Here is a 21564-nt window from a genome sequence, read left to right as displayed (position 1 = left end):
CACCAAAAGGGGCGACAAACACAGTTAGAGATGCCATTGTTGAGTATTTGGGGCAAGAGATCTAGATTTCTCCTTCAGTCGGTGGTAGAGACCAAAAGCTGAGCTAAAATCAAAGACTATTTTGGGGGTTTTGCCTTTATTGTGAAATGACCGTTAAAGAAAGACAGGAAACATAGGTAGAGGACGTGAGGGGAAACATGAACCAAACACTACCAGAGTTAAGATTCAATACTGCGACCTGTGGGTAGAGGATTATAGCTTCTGCATATGGGCAACTCCTCTAACAACCAAGCTAAACCAAAATTAGGGGAGGGGTCTGACTGCAGACAGCAGATCTCAGACACCTCTTCTAGCAGAGCACCACTGTGAGACACTGCCTCTGTCAGAACATGCAATATTCCAACAGACTTTACCATTACGTAAACGTAAGTAAGTCTTTCTCCTGCATCAGCTGGTATTCTGTTTGGAATTTTAAGGGTTTAACTCTCATTAAAGGTAGGGATGCTCTGATACCATTTTTTTCCTTCCTGATTAATGTGATGAATGAATGGATGCAGATGGTCCCATGCCTGGGTTTGCCTAGGGCCCCAAAATTGCTGAGTCCGCCACTGAACGCCACCACCAGTGTCCAGGCTCTGAGGCTTATCCTTTTCCTTTTTTTCTTTTTTACTGAGTGATGCAAGACAGAACATGACAAGTGAAGTACAACACACTTGCAACACTTGCAGAAAGATGCAACTATACTGCATCAAAACAATACAGACGGTGGACAGAGACAAGCTGGAGCTCGTAACATTTTGATTTTTTTAAGTTTGAAGGTGTTGAAGGGCTATGTCTTTGTGTGTGTGTGTGTGTGTGTGTATGTATGTATACAGTGCTTAACAAATTTATTAGACCACCCTAACCCTAACCAAAGTAAGGTTTATGCCACAGCTGCCCTAAATTAACAGCATTGGTAATTACCAAAATCATTTTTGATGTTTCTGCAATGGTTAATACACCAATATGTAGAAGCTCTTTAACCAAAATCATATTTTTAATGCTAAAATAGAATTATTATTGTTATCCATGAATTTTCAAATGTACTGATTTACAAAAAAACTGAAAAATAGTAAAGCACATTATTATTTCTTGATTAATGTGTCAAATTATAGTTATTTACTTGCATTCCTGAAAAATGAGTTTTAGTGGTTGAATGTTATGCTTGATTCATTTCTGACTTCTCAGAGAAGCCCAGTGAGCCGGCTCAAATTTGGGTGAATTCAGTTTGAAATCCCTCATTCCTGTTCAAAATGGTAAAACGTCAAGAGCTCACTGAAAATGAAAGAGTCCGCATTAAAGCACTTCATGATGCTGGATGGTCTTTGAGACAAATATGACAGGTGGTCTAATAAATTTGTTTAGCACTGTATATAGGTGTGTGTGCAGATTTATTTGTTTTGCTGAAACATAATGGAAAGGTGAGGATATGGGTTGTCAATTTAAGTTAGGATTAAGTTGTATAAATACATTAAAGACAGGAAGAGAGACACTGTAAAAATGAAGTATGTATAGATGTAGGATGTATATATGGAAAGGAATAGTTTAAGTGGAAGAAATAAAAATTAAAAGTGATAATAATAAAGAAGAAATGAAAGCAAAAAATTGACTAAAACAAAGGGACAAAAAGGGGAAAAGTGATAATAATTATGATAAAAATAATGCCTTACATTAGGATCCTTTTATTACTGTTATAATTCTTCCTTCCATGTTCACTCATTGGTCCCCATTTTTTAAAATTACTTAATTTTTCCTTTTTAAAGTCTAATCACCAAAGGCATTGCTAATTTCTCTTCCATCAAGATTTAACAAATTGTTCACTCCAATTTAAGTCTCCTGATTGAAATTGTAATACAACATTTTGTTGATCTTGTTTATTACAATAAGTAGTTGCCTTATCAAAGGGCTTTGTTCAGCATTTATTTGTGCAAAAAGGAGCTCAGAAGAGTCACACATTTATTTTTTAGAGTATATTTTGTTTAATGCCTGCTTCTATGGGCAAAATTATTAATTTTGTTAATAAAATAATTACCATGACTTATGAAAGCAGCCTGCTTAACAATTTAACATCATTATTATTCTAAGTTAATCCCTCAGTCAAAATGTGGTACCCTTTAACTACAAATATAAAACATGGCTAAATGTTTAATTAGAGGTTCAGGACTGCAGTCCTTTTCCTCTACTTATATAAAATTAATAATATCTATAATAACTAAGACGACTCTTCAGGTATATTGTAGGTCAGAATAAGGTTTAATAAATTAAACTGATCATGCACAAGGTGTGTACAAAAACATTACAGTACAAAATTAAACACACAAATAATGCTGTTTAAAACACAACAGAACTGTTAGGGTCAAGCAAATGCACCAGTGTGTACACGCTATAAGAGGAAAGGCTCATCCAACTACGTCAGGTTACATAAAAACAGTCGAGGAGATAAAAAAATACATCATAAAGGCATCCTAAAAATCAGCCCAGAAAAATCAGTAGTAGCTTATTTTTACATCCAGCTGTACAATGTTTCACAGAAAAAAAAACTGCACAGCAGGCAGCTAGGAATGTGGACTATAACTATCTGAGAAGAGACAAAAGCAAAAATCACAGCGCTACACCATCTGAACACATGCTGGGTTACCACTACAAAGTAACAAAGGCCGCGCACCATGCATGCTGGGCCGTCAGCTTCCGAAATTCCCCCGACAGAAATGGGGAGACATAGAGTACGCACAAGTGTAAAGTTCATCATCCAGCCCTCACACAGGGGAGGACAGATGTTAGGGCAGCACTAGTCCATACGCAGGGCGTTTAAAAAAACGTATCAGCAAATGTCATTCAAGTCTTTACACAGAGGAATGATTAGACAGCGTTTCTAGGAAAGTCCTGGTCTGTGTTCAGAAGAGAATGTCTTCTTTCTTGATGAGCAGCTCCACCACTTGTCTCTGATAGCGGATGTCATTGAGCGCTGTGACGGCGTCCATGTTGGGCGCACGCATGAGGGTGGGGCCAAAGATGATGGCAAGGTTCTCTGCATTCATCAGATTGAATTCTTCATTCTGTGTCACCCTGCAAAGATGTGTCAAAGTTAGAAACAGGCTGACAAGCATCTCCACGCTGTGATACTTCCTGTTGAATTTTTCTTGCAACGTCAACAATTCTGCAAGAAATGCAGCAGCAAGATCTCAGATTTATGTCCCACTATTCTGCTGCACAGTTCATTTTCAATAATAACCCAGAAGGCTGATTCTTACCAAAAAATTTGAGCTAAAGTACTTCATTTTGCAGCAATATGTCAATGAAAATAATGATTTTTACATTGCATTTTGGAGCAGGTTTATTTAGTAAGAGCCAACTTAAAAACCGCTGATCTAGTAAATCTGAAGACTGGGAAGGTAAGTTTATATTGAATTAGCATTCACGCCAAGCTTCTTTCTCACAACTCTATAACCTGCAGGCCATCTTTCCTCTTAATGTGTTGTGTATACTTCAGTCAGGACCACTTTGTCAAGAAAAACACATTTACATTTTTCTCTTTATTAGCAGTTTTTAATTTTCTCTCATTGCTGTTATTTAAATTTTGCGTTCCTTCCCTTCCTGTGCCTACAAGGAGAGCCTGAGGCAGGGCAAGTGGCAGCAATAAACCCCAGATCAGAACAGGCATCAAAGAACAACTGAATGACATTGACTAAGTCAGATATAGCATAAAGGAGGAGCTGGGGTGGAGGAGGGTTGCAAAAAGCAGCTTGCATAAGGAGCAGCAAAGCATAGCCAAACTAGAGCAGTTTGAATATGACGGCATGAGAGTAATTAGCCAACAGCGTGCCTAGAGCAAATCAGATGGCTATCTGATGAGGGCTTATGTGATATCAAGCGATCTCCTTGTTATGGCAGTGCCTGATTGGTCTGTTTGAACTTGCGCTTGGTTAATTTTCTGCGTGCAATGGTGACTAAGGGTACCTGTCAGGGTTTGAGCCACTAAAAGTGTCAAAAATGTGCAGGTCTTTCTTACATAATCTCTTGTTTGCAAATAAAATTGCCTCACAGTCATTTGTATTTGTTTTGCATTTGAAGAAAGGGGCATTTATTTCCAGAGTTAAAGGTCCCATCCACACGGAGAGGAATAAGGAGTATACGCAAAAGTTTTTTGTCATATTGGTGTTTCATCCACACGGAAACAGCATTTCAGGAGGCTAAATCTTGAAACTGGGTCCCAGAGTGAACAAATCTGTATACGCCCACCGTTTTGTCTCTGTGTGGACAGCCAACCACATCTTTCTTGAAATGATTACGTCATACATAGCATAACCCACTCAAGCTGCATGTACGGGTCCAGACAAAACAACAATGGTGGATTACAGGGTTGTTATACCCATGCTTTGTAATCTTCTTCTCTCCTTTGGTGCATTTCCATGGCAGCATTACAGCACCACTTACAGACATGGCATATTTACACCAGCGTTTCAGTGGTTCTGTGCTTATGCAGACATTTCCTGAAACAAGCCTGTGTTGACAGAAAACATTTTCAAAATGAAACAGAAATATATTGTTTTCATCTCCATGGCCTGAAAGTATTTCAAGGTCAGACAATGAAAATAAGGGCTTCAAAGAATAGATAAAACATAAAATACGGATTTCAAATGAAAATGTAAATGGATTTTTTCCAAAGCTGATATATGCTCTGCTCTGTTGCTATGTAGATTTTCAGTAGTGTCATTTAATTGAGGATAGTGGCTATAGAGTAGGGCTGCCATACTTCCCACTCTAATTGAAGCCACTGTGCTGGGATTGCATAGCTGTCTAGACAGAGTGTTATAATTCTAATGTTTGAAGCCAAATAATGCAGTAAATCTTGCATAAAATGGGACTATAATTGAGTCTAGCTGCTTGAAATAGAATTTGATGAGAAACAGTGGAATATTCTGAATAAGTATAACAATAGAGGCTAGAAATATTTCAAAAGCTTGAGTCTGCCTGGTAACAATATTGGGGGTAGCAGGGTTTTCCAGGATTGTATAATGGAATTTAATTTAGGCAGTAATGGAGTGAAATTAGTCTCAAACAAAGAAGAGCCTTCTCTTTAGTGGCCTGAATTTCTATCTAATTTCTTTGGTGATATGTTGAATGGAACCTGTGCACATACAGACATTAGTTAACTTTTATTCCAGTTTTTCCTTTGTCCACAGAAGACCCCAGTCGGTTTTTCAGGAACGGAATGGTAACTTCTGGTTTAGTGGTTTATAAGAGAACATCATCAGCATATAGAGGCATTTTATTTTTTTGAATTTTCATGAATAAGAACCATGGATTAGAGGTCAGGGCTGACTCTCAGGGTCTCGATTGTTATAGCAAAGATCAGGGGAGATAAGAGCGCCTTTGTCTCAATGCTTGGCTTAGATAAGTTGTGGGAATCAAATTTGATATGAGGATTTGTACTTGGGGGTTATTAAATACAAGTTTGATCGTTGAAATAATTTTCTTTCATAATCAAACCTTAGAAAAGTGTATTCTTTCTTGACGAAATCTTCTCTGCATCAAGTGATCAATTTTTCTTTTGGTTTATTAGTAGAAAAAAATAATACAGAAGCGTCGACAGAGGTTGGAGATTCTATTTTTCATTTTTTGGACTGGTACAGTACAGAGCCAATCTGATCTCCTCACTAGTTTGTCTAAGAAGGGGCTCAATCTGTTTGCAAAATTTCAGAAAATATCTTTCCATGTTTAAATGTAGAAAAAGGAGGGTTAATGCTACATGGGTCAAAAATGTCTAGAACATTGTAACCAGGATCAGGTGCTCTTAAGGATCAGAAGGTGAGGTTATAATGCAGAAAGGAGAAAAATGACATGCCATTTTAATTGCAATTAAAGTCCATCTTAAAAATGGCAGTCAAAACTGAAAAGCCAAGACACTGACTGAGTAAAAATCCTTTATTGAAAAGGGATGTCTACACATTTCAACTCCATGATTCTTCATAAGGACATAAACATAGATTCTAACATCCCTGTTCAATAAAAGCTTTTTGTTAAATCAGAGTGCCTCTAATTTTCAGTTTCCACTGCCATTTCTACCATGGACTTTATTTGCATGTCATTTTTTTCTTTTTGCAGCTTTCCAGCTTTGTTTTATTAAAACAGGATGTTAAGAGCCCGTCTTTCCTGGGTCTCTACCCTTTGTTATCATCACTGTAATGAACATCCCCTTTCATAAAACTCTTTCCATATCTTTCTACCCAAGCAAAGTTCAACTAGACATCTCACCTTTTTAAGTGCGCCATAAGGTACTTCAAAGTTTCACTGTGCGATGGCGGCAGCAGAGCCAGAGCTTCACGGAAAGCTTCCAGTTTCTTCTCTGGATCTGTGAGCTCTGAGCAGAAACAGAAAGCATGGAACCGTTTGAGAGGATAAACTACACGCTCTGATCTCTAAAGAAAACCGTGTCAAATCAATGGAGCTGTTTCCTTTTGGCTCATGAAAGCTTTGAGTCTGAACAAGGAGGTGTTTGACTACTTGACATTATTCATGCTTATGCGGAATTTAATATGAGTTTGACTCAAGTAAGGGGAATACTTATACTTGAAAAATACAGACTTTCAGGCAGAATTTTCAACTGTTACTCGGTAATTACAAACAAAGGTTTTTCTGTTTCTCAGTCCAGCAAAGATTTGAATGAGAGCTTAAGAATGGATTGGACTTGCAGCTACTTCAACATGATAAAATAACATGCATGAGTATAAAAAACCTCAGCAGACATCCATACATTTATATTTCTCTGTTTTTGTGTGATAGAGAATATGGAATGTGATCCAGAAATTTTCTGTAATCATCTGTAACACTTTATTGGGAAACTTTCAGTGTCTTTGTTTTATTACGTTCTGAACTGTCTGAGGTCCAAACAGCATTATGTTACAGAACTGGAAAAAAAAAAGATAAATTATGTCACATGTAGTTTTTAAGGAGTTGGTGGTGGGTCTAGAGGTAAGACCAGTTGAGAACCATTGCACTAAAACAAACACTTAAGTCTCTACAGAAGTGTTTCTCATTTTAAAATAAAGCCTGTAAAGCCTTTTAAAAAGGTATTCAGTTGGACTCAGATACATACAGGTGTTTCAAGGCAGGTGTAGTGCAACTGGAAACATAGTATTTTTTGCATCAACTGAAGAAATCAAAGAACAAACACCTAAATCATGCATATTTACAGTCTTAGACTGAAACAGGTGTTTGTTTCTGACTAATTTGTTTAGTTGCGACTCACTTGCAGCCTCGATGAACCTCGGGTAAGCATCGTACGAAATGATGGGAACAGGCAAATCCCTCAGGTACAGTTTCAGGGCCCCCGTGATGATATTGATGTCTTCATAGGCGTTCACTGAGATGTCTGTCTTCTCGCCATCTGTCAGGTTGTGTGATATAAAAAGAGAGCCATGAAGAAGAGTTTGCAGGGTGTAAAAAAAGGCTGAAATCAGCACAAACACATCTGAATGTGAATTGCAGAATGAAGTGATTTTTGTTCCTCTGGGTGTTTGGGAAAAAAAAGCTTCCCCTGCTCTGTATTTTGCAAAGTAGCTGCTATCATCCGCCTGGCCTGTTTAAGTCCAACTTGCCTTCAGTTCTGCATGCTTTCCAGAGAGGCCATGGCCTAGTTGTGCTGGCAGACTGAACATCACAGTGCTGTGAGCTGGAATGACACTCTGTCATGGATGATCTCCCACATGCCGATCTGGCTCGGAGTTTAGCCCACTGCTGCGGGCTTTTTTCTTACAGTTAAAATTCACACTGCACTGGGCCAAGACAGGCTTATTCTTGATAAGTCAACTACTGAATCCCAACACAGTGAGGAGCTTTTTTTTATACACAGCAGCTATGTTTAAGGCAGTGAGGACATCCCCTGAGGTCCCTCACACTCTAGGAGTGACTGTCAGGATGGGATCTGCACTCCCAGATGGACAGTAATCCTTCTCTAATGTGTCACTTTTTCATTTATTTAAAATGTCATGTGAGCCTCATGAAAGCACGCAATGTTGATCACTGTTTAGAGCTGACAGGAATCTATAAAACTGCTACAACATGCAGAACAAAAAGGAACATGCACCTTTGTCGAATGCCATCTTGACTTCCTCCACCGAGTCGCTGAATCCGGATATTCTGTAGAGGCCTTCAGACTTCAGTCCTTGAGGAACAAACAGGAAATAAACAATCTTTCAGACATCGTCACGGCTGTCAGGAGTAATGTAGAAAAATTCACCTGCACATACCGCCCTGGGTAATTTAGGAAACGCCATTAAACGCTCTTAAATATGCATAAGAAATTAAGTACAGAACGTCCACAGTGTCACACAATGGAACAACATGGGCAGATGCAAATAGTTTTCTGCATCAGCGGGCAAAATAATAAAGACATAAATCAAACTTAGCTACAGACGTGTTTTAGAGGGCACACAATAAGGGAGCAATGAGTTTCCTACAAGGCTGAATGATTTAACTGAAATGCAATCAAATAAGGCAACAGGAAACAGAGTAATGTATTCCTCATTACACACTCACAATTACCAGCAGCACACTCATCACTCCTCTCAGTCATTACCCGCCCAGAAATCATTAACTCAGTTAGTAGTGTAATCAGACTTCGCTTTCCATACAATTAGAGGAAATCTGTTTCACAGCAAGCATCAAAAACATAGTCACATTGTCTACAGTATTATCCTGAATACTTTCAGCTGAAACTGGAAATAAAAAGGTGTCAGTGAGTAGTAGGGAGTAGACCGGTTGTAGACAGGTCGCAAGACCACATTTTGAATGTCTTAGTCTTGTCTCGGGCTTGAGAGTATTTTTACTCGGTCTTGTGTTGGTCTCAGCCTGGCTGGACTGGATTTTCCATCAAGACCTCTCAAGGCCAAACCTCGCAAAGCTAGTTTCTCACTGGCAAATCCATCTTGCAAAGCTCCCGTCTGACCAGATTGGGTCCTGTAAGGAAGTGACAGGACCAATCAGGAGGAAGAGGCAGTACCTCGGGTGCGTATGTAGAGTTTTACTTGGCGGAGAATGCTATGCTCAGAACTTACTCCCCTGGGTTAGTCAAGCAGCATGCTTTGAATTTCCAAGGGGCACATGGCTCTCAAACCATTTTTAAATTTTCTTTAGTTTTTTGTGCCTGTATAGGAGAAAGCTGGCCCTTGTCCAAATGTAGTTGATGACCCCTGCACTAGTGAGTAGTGACTACATTTGAAATTTAGGTATTTAGCTTTTAAGGTTTAATGGCTCTTTTTATGCATATATTATTTCCACTTCAGCATTTAAGTTGAACTCTTTCAATCCTTATCTAAGCCTGTGAATCCAGCAAACATGACTGTCATTCTATGGTTGCAAAGGCAGAAAATAGATCAAGTAGTATTCAGACTAAACTTAAATTGTGTTACATTAAGCAACATAAATAAATCCATGCTCAAACACATCTTTAACAAACCTCTGGACTCGATCTCTCGTATGCACATGTCCACAACCATGGGCCGCGCTGTGTTGTGAGCTTTCACCAGGGTGGTAAGGTCACAGCTGTACACTTTACGGACATGTCTCAGGTCTGGTTTGCAGTCGTTTGGAACCAGAGGCGAGCACTGTTTGTGGACATTCAAACCACAATCTAAATAAAGAGAGACAAACAGCAAATATTTAGTCAGAGAGGCTTTTTTAAATAAATCTGCCAACCAGAATTCAATCTCACCCGACATATTTCTCACACGTTTGACATGGGGATGTACGATTTGCAAAAATAATCTAATTGTGATTTTTTTTTCCCCAGTATTGTGATTGCAATTTGATATGCAACTATTATTAGGTTTCTCATCTAGTGTACTTTTCAACAAATTCAAGCAATAAATCGTTCTCTATTACAACCTACATTTAGTCAGGAACACTCTCATCATACATTTAACTATTTCATTGCAAAATCTACTACAGTTTTACTTAACAGTGAAAGCTCTGCTCTAGAGATGCTCACTGTGATAGTCAAGCAGCATGCTTTGCCTTTCCAGGGAGTGCTTAGCTAGAAGCTCCCATATGGGTAGATGCATTTATGACAATGTGCACTGAAAACAGTTAAATTATTCAGAAGCAATTCATTAATAGTAGCTTTAAGCCATAAAGGAGGAGGCTGGGGTGGAGGAGGGGAAGCTTTGCCAGTCGCAGGGTGATGCATCCGCATTAATGCAAGCAGGGATTAGTGAGAAGTACGTCATATTTAAATGGACTGCTGTGATTGGCTGTGGGAGCTGGGAGGCAATAATTGGTGTCAGCTGGCTATCAGCCAGCTGTGGCTAGCGCTATGACATGAACTAGCCCTACTCGCTTCATCAATATTAGAAAAAAAAACTAGAGCAGAATCTTCGCAAAAATATATCTAATTGCAATTATTGTTGCTCATATGGGGATTTTTGTTTTTTGTCACTCGTTTTAATTAAGAAAGTGTGCATAAAATCTCTGCAGCTGCAAAAACAGAAAAGAATTTACTAAACTGGTATTTTGACATAAGTCAACTTAAAGCAATATTGCAACATCCGCGATTTATAAATTGCAGCATACCATACTGAGATTTCATCTTATTTTCAATTAATTTCCCAGCCCTAGTTTGACATTTAATCTCTTAAATGAGGACTTTTTATGTAAATTCCTCCTCAACATCAGGTTCGTTTTGATTGGGTTGGCTGCTTTGCTGTGTGCTTTGGCTAGCAGAACACTGCTAATCCCCTTGATCAATATTTGCCCTCTAAATGTCGCAGGACCACTGGAGAGCCCCTCTCCCTAACACACATGGTACTGGGTCACCTTGTGCTGTAGAGAGATCCAAAGTCACCTCTAAAAGGCCCATTTAGTAATTAAACACTGAAATATTACCACATAAACCAAAGACAGGACATTTTTTATTCATATTTAATAAAATATATGCAGACTTTTCTTTATATCTTTAATAAGATATCTGATTAATTTACAATGAGGAAAAATTAATCTAATTGTAAAAAATGTAAGCCATGTTTCTTTCTGATTATCTTTTCTCTCTTTTTTGACATTTTTAGTTGTAGATTGTCCTCACTGGATGTTCAAACTGCATGTTAGTCTTGATGTCAGTGTAAGTATCCCGTCAAGCGGCCGTAGGTGCGGCAGTTTCAGGGCAGGATTCACCTTGTCAGGAGCAGAGGAGCACGTGGAGAAGGAGACTGGGGCTTGGCTTTATAACAGAGATGCATGGAGGGAATTAGAGGAGCAGTGAAAAACAGTGGCCTGGAGGAGGGAGAGTCAGAGCTGCTGCGTGCTCTGTTCTCCTCCAAATCCGAGCGGCTCGCACACAATGGCTGTGGAAGCAGCAATTGAGGCGCTGCAGGCTACACTAGACCTAGTTTCCCAGACTAAAACGGGGCGGCTCTTCAAGCTCTTAGATGTTTTTGAGCCGTCTCCAAGTTCTGAAAGGGTTTTCTGTTGACAAAAGCATGTGCTTTCAAATTTCAAAAACATAACAAATAACCTCCTGATCGTGCAAAAGATCTGTTTTCCTCTCTTTGTATTAAAAAAAACACCTCTAAAAGTGGAGAATCCACGCTTCAGAGGGAGCTCAGACGTTATTTAGATTAATATGGGTCCCTGGAGAAATTCACCCCGCCTGCTTTTATATGCATTGATGCAGAAATGTAATTACTTTAAGAGATGATTCTCTTAAGGGTATGAGACAGGCGCTATAATAGAGGCGGCCCTGTCATCACACAGGTCTACTGCTGAGCTCCTGGTGTCCATGTGAGGTCCCATGGGTGGGGCGGGTGATGGTGAGGAAAGGGCCCGTGAGACCCTGGGAGGCTGGAGATGGGGGAAGATGCTTTAGTGCACCGTCAGGCTGTAGATTAGTTTTGCTAGAGTGCTATGAGGAGCTGTTAAATGGTGGCTGGATGCTTAGGGTGAGTACTTTTTTATCACGTTTTAAAACAGTACGATCTCCATTATTATAACGATCAATGGGACTAAAAAAAACAAAGCTTTAAAAACATACCTCTATTTCATAAGACAGGTTATTGGAGGGAAATTAGTCTAACAAAAATTGCAAGCAATCTCCTGCACATTGTCTAAAGGAGACATATTTTACCCTTTAAGACAAGTTTATATTGGTCTCAGGAGGTCCTGAAAAATGCCTGTGAAGTTTGTTGCTGAAAAAACACTCCAGTATTGGATTTTTGTATGTCTAAAAACCCCTCTGTTTCAGCCCTGCTCAGAACGAGCTGTTTCTGTGTCTGTGGCTTTAAATGTTATTGAGCTGTCTGACTCCGCCCCTGACCATGCCCCTCTCAGGAAATGGATTTGGCATCCCTGACGTTACAATGTTACAGATGCTTTTATCCAACGTTAAGGGCCTGACTGGGATTTGAACCATCAATCAGGAGAGGAGGGTGGGACTTTCAAGTGTGGAGTACCAACAGAACCTGGGGGCGGGGCTAACTCCCCACATGACATCATGAGGTGAAAATCTGAAAACGGCTTCAGCACACATTTACTGAAAGGTGGAGGGGGGGGGATTTTTCTGGTACTTGAGGGGATTAAAGGGGTTATAGGGGCTCTGTCTGCTTAGAGGAAAAAAGGAACCACTGGTATAGAGGGTTTGTCAGTATTGTCATCAATTAAATTCATTTTAGTTAAAGTTTTAAAAGTGCATTAATATAACTGTTTTACTTTTAATTTAATTATACAGTTTGAATGAATTCAAAGAGTTTAAAAGCTGTAACTAAAAAGTAAAAACTAAAATGTTAGGAGTTTTTATTGATTACAACTGGACTAAACAACTAAAACTTAAAAAATGTACATCCAAAGACAAAGACTTAATCTAAAATAGCTAAGACAGTCTGGCTACAGATCGTTGATATTTGACTGCCACTCTCACAGACCGTTTATCTGAGACACCATCTACTTCAGAGTGGAAATACATGCTAAAACTTTAAAAATATTTTTTTGTTTGTTTTTTTAAAGGTTTATTTTTGGCATTTTTGTGCCTTTATTAGATAGAGGAGGATAGTGGATGAGTTGGATACAGGGGCGAGAGCAGGGTAGAGACATGCGGTGAAGGGCCTCAGGCCAGATTCGAACCCAGGCCATCCGCATACATTGGGCGCGCCTTAACCACTCGGCCACCTGCGCCCCTTTCAAAATAAAATTTGATGAAACCTGTTTAGATTTAGGGTAAGGGTTAGACTACCCAAAGTTAAAAAAACTGATCAGCAAAACCTGATTACAAAACACTTAATAAAACCAAGTGAACAGTCTAGTTAGGAAAAAGCTCGTCCTCCACAAAAAAAATTCTAATGCAGCAAGTGAGCTTACGTATTTCCATTAGCTGCATAAGTTATGTAGATAACAGAACTACATAGCTAACATAGTTAAAGCTAAGCGCACAAAGTGGTTACATAAGCTATGTACAACATTATCTACGTAGCTTAGTTAGCTTTAGCTATGTTTGTTAAACATCACAATGCTAAGCTAAATTATCTATAGATAATAAAGCTAGATGGCCAATGGAGCTGCGTAGCTATGTAGCAAAAGCTAAGCTCACAAAACGGCTATATAACCTACACATCTACGTCATCTAAGTAGCTAAGTTAGCTTTAGCTGTTTGCTTAAGATTATCTACATACCTTGGTTAGCTTTAGCTATGTTTGCTAAAGATCACAATGCTAAGCTAAAGTAGTTACAGATAATGGAGCTTCATGGCTAATGGAGCGGCGTAGCTATCTTACAAAAGCTAAACTCACAAAACAGCTATATAACGTACGTATCTACATCATCTAAATAGTTAGCTTTAGCTGTTTGCTAAAGATTATCTACTTGGTTAGGTAGCTTCAGCTATGTTTGCTAAAGTTCCCAATTCTAAGCTACATTAGCTATAGATAATGGAGCTACACTACTAATGGTGCTGCGTAGCTATGTAGCAAAGGCTTAGCTCACAAAACAGCTACATGACCTCTGTAATTGAAACTTGATAAAAATGGATTTCTAATTTAAACTATCATGTATTTTTTTTATTTTTTTAAGATTTCTTTTTGGGCATTTTTGTGCCTTTATTAGATAGAGAAGGACAGTGGATAGAGTCGGAAACAGGGTCAAGAGTGGGGGAGAGACATGCGGTAAAGGGCCTCAGGCCGGATTCGAACCTGGGCGGCCCGCGTACATGGGGAGCGCCTTTAACCACTAGGCCACCTGCTCCCCAACTACCATGTATTTTGTACTGATATACTGGTGCTGATGTTGAATTACTGATTTACTGGGTAAATCCTAAAATGGTACAGGATAGACAAAAATTAGCCACTGGCTTTAGCCTATACCTTTTTCGGTTGCTGGCTGACAAATTTTATGTAAAAAATGATCGTATTTTATGCTTGTTTGTTATCAACATGCACAAAACCGAAATAAAAATGTTAATTCATTCATTGTATCATATATCTACGTAATCTAAATAGCTAAGTTAGCTTTAGCTATGTTTGCTAAAGATAACGTTGCTTAAACTAACTTGGCTATAGATAGTGAAGTTACCTCGCTGATATAGATAACGTAGCTAAAACTAAGCTCACAAAGCTGCAATGTAAGCTAGGTTAGCTACATAGCTATGTTAGCAGTAGCTACATTTACAAAGGCTCACATTGCTAAAGCTAACTTAGCTACATTTGCTTATGTAGTAACATTGATTACATAAAGCTAGTTCATGAATGTAAAGGCCAGACTTTGTTTATGAGTAAAGTTGAATTTCAGGAAAAATCATTGTATTGATAAATTATTGCATTTCCTTTCTGAGTTATATGGCGTCTCAGATGAATCATCTCTGAGAGTTGCCTTCAGAGATGAAGGTTTGCTAACATCTCATCAGCACATTATAAGCAGAGCAACTTTTAACCAGTTTCTTCCAGACTGGCTTTAAAAAACTAAAAAAAGAAGCACTTGAATTTGTTTGATGGTTAAGTTCTTCTGCTAAGTATTTCCAGTAAAATCAGGGTTGAGCTGCTTGACCCAGCTCGAATTTAATTGTGTGTGGAAACGGAGCTCTTTCCCCACGCTCCCAGCTCTGCTCCTCATTAAAGAGACATGCCAGCTTTGTTTTCCTTCACGTTCATGATGGGATGAGGCTGTGTGTATGTATGAGAAGAAGGGAGGGAGGGGGGGCGTATTCTGATGAGGAAATGTGGCACAACAAGCACAAGCAGGGGCTGGCTTTATGGCACTCAGCCAAAACCAGTTCACACATACAAAAAGGGAAAAAAAGAAACAGGGGGGTGGGAGATTTTTTTTTTTTGGTATGCAAATGTGAGCATCATGTGAGACTCCTCTGCCCCAGATTCTGCTGGCTGCTGTGGTCGAGACTGAAGGAATGAGAGTTTATAAAGATTGGCTCCTAACGTTGTGTGCATTTTCTTTCCATTGTTGTCAGTGTTCAAAATCAAGACATTAATAATTAAAAACTGAGCTCTCGCAGTTATGTGTGACACACTTTGTTTCATCAATAAAACATCACAGACTTGCAGCAGCCTGGATTATCGCTCTATTCTGGGATGTGGAAGGATTTCTGACAGCACATGCACAGCAACTGAAATGCAAATGGAGTTTATGACAAGAAAAGTGCAAAATATAACAGAACCAATTTAAGGGCTAAATCAGTGTATGTTGCAGCTGTCATATATTTTGATTGCACGTGAATATTGCAAAAAGAAAAGACAAGAAGCATGCTCAAAATACGGGGCCTAGAATAGCAAAAACAACAGGAAATATAAAAGATTTAAGCTGGAAAAAATATTTTTGCTTCGACTGTTGCGTGCCTACTCTGATAGCAAATGCTCATCCATTTAAATCATAGAAGAGGAAACACAGATTCCCTTTTGTTTTTGCAGAAAATCAACCAAGCCTTAAGCTAAAAAAATCCTCTAGTCATTATTCTAAAGGGATTAAAATAATTTGGATTTTTAATAATAATCTGGGTGCAGTGATTGTGCTAAAACTCATCCCTCTTCTTTTTTTGCACTGTTATAAAAGCAAGTGATAAAAATGGGTCATAAATAAGGTTTTTAAATGGTGTTAAGTATTGGTTACATCACGGTTAAAGAGCCCTTATTCTAGAGTGTTATACAACCATTTAATCCACAAACTACTGTTCGGACTGTGGATTAAAAACTCAATAATCCAGCTCCAGATGCACTAGAAACCAAGTAACCCATATACAGCAATGCTCACTTTGTATGCAGTGGTTTATATAAGTGTCTGAATAAGCTGTACCTGCACATTTGACCCCCTGAGCCATGAGTCCCCACATGAAACTGGCACAGTGCTCACACCAGTGAGGCCCCCTGAAGGTGTGGACCTGCAGCAGAGAGGAGGACAGTGACATGTATTAGTGATGAAGAGCAATAACACCACAGAAAGAAAGAGGCAATGGCTTCTTCTTTAACTCTCCCAGAGACCTTTGGGTGCTGCCATCTTACATGAGGTATAGGAGGAGGATTATGTGTGTGCGGAGGATGGTTGTTGTTCAAACGGAATCTCAAACTGACAGCATCGAGATGGGTGCAGCCATTGTGGCACAGCAGGGTTTGACACTCACTATGCTCGGGTGAAGGTGCTGGTTGTCAGGGAGACTTGTTATGGAAACAGGAAAGGGATCCCCAAGCATGCTCCGCCAGGTAACAACAGCTCAGCCAATCAGAGAGGCCTCTGGGAGCATAAATAAAGCACGACTCTCCCATAATGGCAACCCCAATCACCTGAAGGGATGTCACCTGAACATGTTTACACAATCTCAGGCTTCAGATTTAACATAATTTGCCTTGCATTAGTGCAGTTTGCTCCGGTTTTACTATTTGATTGACAGAAGACACCTAGTTCACCTGAATCCAGTGAAGTGTAATGCAAATGATTAAACCTTTACCTAATTTTATCAGCAAATCATTTTTAATGCATTGCAAGTATCTTTCTTTGAAAGAATGTAACATCTGCAAATGCAATAACTGCCCTAAAATGTAATAAACCACAAGCATATACAAATCTGCCACTTTTAAAGTAGTAATCCCACAATTGTAATACATTTCCTACAAACATAATAGCAGCTGCCTACTGCAAATGGAATAACTATTACATTTGCAGGGATTTATTAGGTTAATGAGAAGATAAAAATCACTGTTCCTCAAAAATGTGTCAACTTTCACAAATGCAATGCGAACATGAAATATTAAAGTTGCAGTCATTGTTAGTTTTAGCTTTTGCATTTGTCAGAGGGTTCAAGGCAGCTTAGTCCCATCAAGAAACGTACTTATGGTGATTTTTTGTTCACCATGAAACAGTAAGTTTTCTCCAGAGTCCTAAAAAATGTACTGTTTTCACAGAGATTATCCAATCTAAGCAGAGTGGATTAAAATGTGTCAAAACTGACTTTGAAAAAACACTACTTCCTGTTTCATGGCGAACAAAAAATCACCAGGACTACATTTTTGGATGTAACTTGACCTGAAACTGACTTGAATAACAAAAAACAAACATTTAGTTTTTGTATAACATTTGTGGCAGATAAATTTGTAAAAGTTGGATATTTTAACCGTCTCGTGTATTTAATAAATCCCTTCAAGTGTAATAGATATTAAATCTGCTACATTATTAATTTATATTATAGTAATAATTCCACAAACAACATAAATTTTCTACAAATGTAATAGCAGTTGCCTACAACAAATGTAATAATAAAAAAACTTTAAAATGTAAAAACTGTTACACTTGCAGGGATTTATTACATTTATGGAAAGAGATAAATCTACAACTTTTACCCATATATTATATTTGCCACAAATGTAATATGAAAACTAATGGTTTCTGAAAAAAAAACATCCTGTTTCATGGCCAACAAAACATTGCAGAAGGAAATATATTATAAATTATCATTAATGTAATAAATGTCCCACAGATGTTATAGCTCTTGCCAAAAGGGAATTTTATTATTATGTTTGCTGTATGTTGTTTGTTGTTCAAATCAGATTAAGGTCAAGTCACATCAAAAAACATAGTCTTGGCCTTTTTTTTCGCCATGAAACAGGAAGTAGTTTTTACCAAGTATGTGTTGACACTAGCTGGGTTTCCATTACCTTTTTTCACAAAATAAAAGTGATATTTTTTAAATTTCAACGAAGTACAATTGCGCTCTGAATGTGTTTTACATTGAAGGGAGTTTTAGGCATGAGCCTCGCAACTCTCGTAAAAATCTCTTCTCGTGAGACTCTGCTGCAAGGAAGCTGGACGCTCAAAGCCTGTTGCATGTTGGTATGGTTATGATTACATCTACAGAGGGTGCCTTAATTAATCTGAACAAAAGACGAAGGCAACGGATGATAGTTCAGAGGCAAAGTTCGTATGTATGGCAAAAACCATGTATAAGGGTGTAGGTTAACCTGACACGCCAGATGGATGTTTCACACATCCATCTGGTAAACCTCTCATAGACAGCATTTGGGAAAGGGCAGAGCCTTTGAAAAAAAAAAAAACTCGGAGGGTTATTGGATGAACATTCTGTGTGTCACATCTTTACAGGCTTTCAATGCTGTTTTTTGTTCTTCTTTTAATGAACAAATGTCCGAACAAGTTCTGATAAAACTTAGACTTTAGCAGCATCCACGCTAATGTCTGCTGCCATAATTGTACCGGCCTCTTGTCGCTGCTTGTTTACGTCACAACTCTGCCGTGCCTGAAAGTACTGCCCCTCATCGCTGATTGGTCCCGTCACTTTCTAACGGGGCCCAAACGGTTCAGATGGGAAACAGTGAGAAACATGAAAACAGGCGTATCCATCTGCTTTGCAAGATAAGGTATAAGTATGATGTTAAGAAAAGTCTCAGTTTTCTCTTCTGTCCACACGTACCGTACCATGATGTCTCCGGGTGAACTGGTATTGTGACACTGTGCTGTGATGTTTAAATATGGAAAAAGTGTTCCCATTACACTTCTGTGATACATTTCTATATTGAAACGTCTGAAAAACCTCCTCATGAGAGTGTAAAAACTTTTTTGCCATATTTGAGAGGTTTTTCTAAATTCAGGTGTTTCCATTACCAGTTTTTTATTGCACTATTTAGATTTTACACATTTCTAAGGGTAATGAAAACACAGCTGCTGTTTGAGAAACTCTGCTAAGATTCATGGCTCTGTGAATGCTTTAAGACACTGACTTGAACTATTAAAGTTGAAAAGCTACTATGTTTGCCAGGATTCTATCATTAAATTTGCAGTAGGCAACTGCTATTACATTTGTGAGAAATTTACAATGTTTGTGGGATTTTTATGTCAAAAACTGCTGATTTTTACTACGTTGGTGGTTTGTTAGATATGTGGGCGGTTATTATGTTTGCAGATCTTGCTCAAAGAAGGACTCTAACTTGAAGTATTGGGGAAAAAAACAACAAACAGCAACACTCCCATGCCTAATCCCCCATTTTTATTTGCAGTTGCTGCATGACAACATAGCTGCATACATGGGGGGGGGGTGAAACACGCAGGGCACTGTTTATCAGATCAATTGTTGCTGTGACGACTTCTGTGGGCATAAAATGATTGTTTGTTGTCTGTGATTCATATTGGCAGATGAAAAACAGGGATTAATTAAATTGAGGAGGCTTTGGGATTGAATGAATAGGTTACAGTGTAATTTCATTTCATTAATGTAAATTGCCGAAGTACTTGAAAAGCTTACAATAGCAGACAAATGTTTAAAAAGCAATCTTTTATTAGGATTTCCTTTGAAGATTTGAACACTTCTGAAGTTTTTGGAACTTTAAACACAAGACTTTTGACTCTAGTTGTGTCTGTTCCTTTTTCAGTGACTGAGGTGCAACATTCAAGGGTAAAAACAGCAGAAAGAGGTTTGTAAGCATCATGAGTTTAACAGCCATGCAGGTTATTTTTCACCTGCTCTCCCCATCATTAACCAGCCAAACCAGCAGAGTGAGCTGGAGCCAAACAGGGAAACACTCCTCCACTGTTTCCCCTCTCCATCCGCCTAATCTCTCCATCTGCTGCTCAAACTAACAGCAGTGCTCCACAGACCACCCAACAGATTTTCTTTTGATAAAGGCTCACTGGACGGACTAAAACAGCCCTGTTTTCATCCCTCTCTCTAACACCCTCCCTCCTCCTTTCATTTCCTACCAGAGCCCCTCAGGCCACACATGATGAAATTAAAGCAACATTTTTGGTGAAGGAAACACCAATAAGAGTTGTTTTACCTTGAAGTTGTGGACTTTCTCAGATCTGGGTGTCCGCTCGCTCTCTTTCAGTGAAGCTCTGCGCACCAGTGAGGTGAGCTGTGAATAGGCGAATAGTTTAAGCGGCTGCCAGAAAGTGGCTGGAGGTTTCTGTGGCCCCATCCTCATCCCCAGAGCTGCAGCCAGAATATCCTCCTGATTGGCCTCCCGCTTGGCCTTTTGCACCAGGGACTTCTCTTCTTTGTGAACCTCGTAGGACTCTTTAGATGGCATCCTCCTGCAGCAAGTAAACCCAAGAGGGGATAAAGAAGTCCTAAAAATGTGCAGATAAACTCTTTGACGCTCAGAGTAAGTCTAAATCAAAGGATATTACTTTCATTGTTCCAAAAATTAGAGACACCTCTGTTAAAAAATTTAAAAGCAGGATGTGGAAATCATTTAAAAAGGAGACAAAAAACAAGAGTGGTCCCTTTGAAATCCTCTCTCAGCAGTGACAGTAGCTCAAGTGGAGCCTGTGTGGTAGCAGTGCCAGGTTTATACAAAAGAGGAGCAGCGCTGGGTGCTCATGCTTCTCTGGGAACGTGTATGCAGATGAGCTGAGTGCTGGAGCTAATCCTCTCTTCCCTGTGCAGAGCTGATATTCTCCCTGGAAGAGACACACACACTCTCTTGTGTGTGGATGCTGTCAAGACGAGGGGGCGGGCGTGCACAGCGAGGGGGGAGGAGTACGAGAAAGGGGGGAGGACCCTGTAGTAGAGGCTGCAGATTAAATGGATTCTCGCAGCAGCCAATCACAGCACGTATACTCTTGCTCTCATAGTAGCTTCCACCCCGCCCCCCACACAACTACCAGCATCCCTATCAGATATGAGGGAAATGAAAGTGGGATGATAATGAGCAATGAATGAGTCATGCATCAGGAGTGGGCTGCTGCTGCTGCTGCTGAACGACTTGCGACAGCAGTGGGGCCGTTAGAGAGGAGCTATTTTCAAAATCAGGTTGCCACAGAAACGGGTCATGACTGGGATCAGAGAGAGCAGGAGCACAAAAGCAGGGAGCAGGAAGCAATACATGACCTCATCGGTACTGAAGCATGCTTCAGATCAACGTCATGCTACAGCTTTCACATTCATATAAAAATAGATCCTTTAGCAAGAATAAAAAAAATATCAGGGAGTGATGCATCAATAATTAAAATTAAAATTAAAAAATTGACGTTTTTCTTGTTCCCATTATCTTAAAGAATTTGGGGAAATGTATTTGGTAAAAATAAGGTTATGCAGCTCAG

General features: G+C 39.2%; 1 protein-coding gene across 1 annotated transcript; it reads right to left on the bottom strand.

Annotated features, from left to right (window-relative positions):
* Window positions 1–2285: 2285 nt before the first annotated feature.
* On the bottom strand, window positions 2286–20909 carry chn1 (chimerin 1). Its single transcript, XM_041806294.1, has 7 exons — window positions 20298–20909; window positions 16315–16399; window positions 9497–9670; window positions 8126–8203; window positions 7289–7426; window positions 6295–6400; window positions 2286–3105 (listed from the first exon to the last, which is right to left on the bottom strand). Exons 1-7 carry the CDS (start codon window positions 20547–20549, stop codon window positions 2934–2936), a joined length of 1005 nt encoding a protein of 334 aa, XP_041662228.1. The 5' UTR covers window positions 20550–20909; the 3' UTR covers window positions 2286–2933.
* Window positions 20910–21564: the final 655 nt, after the last annotated feature.

This window comes from Cheilinus undulatus, linkage group 15 (assembly GCF_018320785.1).
Source record: "Cheilinus undulatus linkage group 15, ASM1832078v1, whole genome shotgun sequence".
NCBI lineage: Eukaryota > Metazoa > Chordata > Actinopteri > Labriformes > Labridae > Cheilinus > Cheilinus undulatus.
The sequence above is the reverse complement of the archived record's forward strand: the minus strand, read 5'-3'. Positions and strand labels throughout refer to the sequence as shown.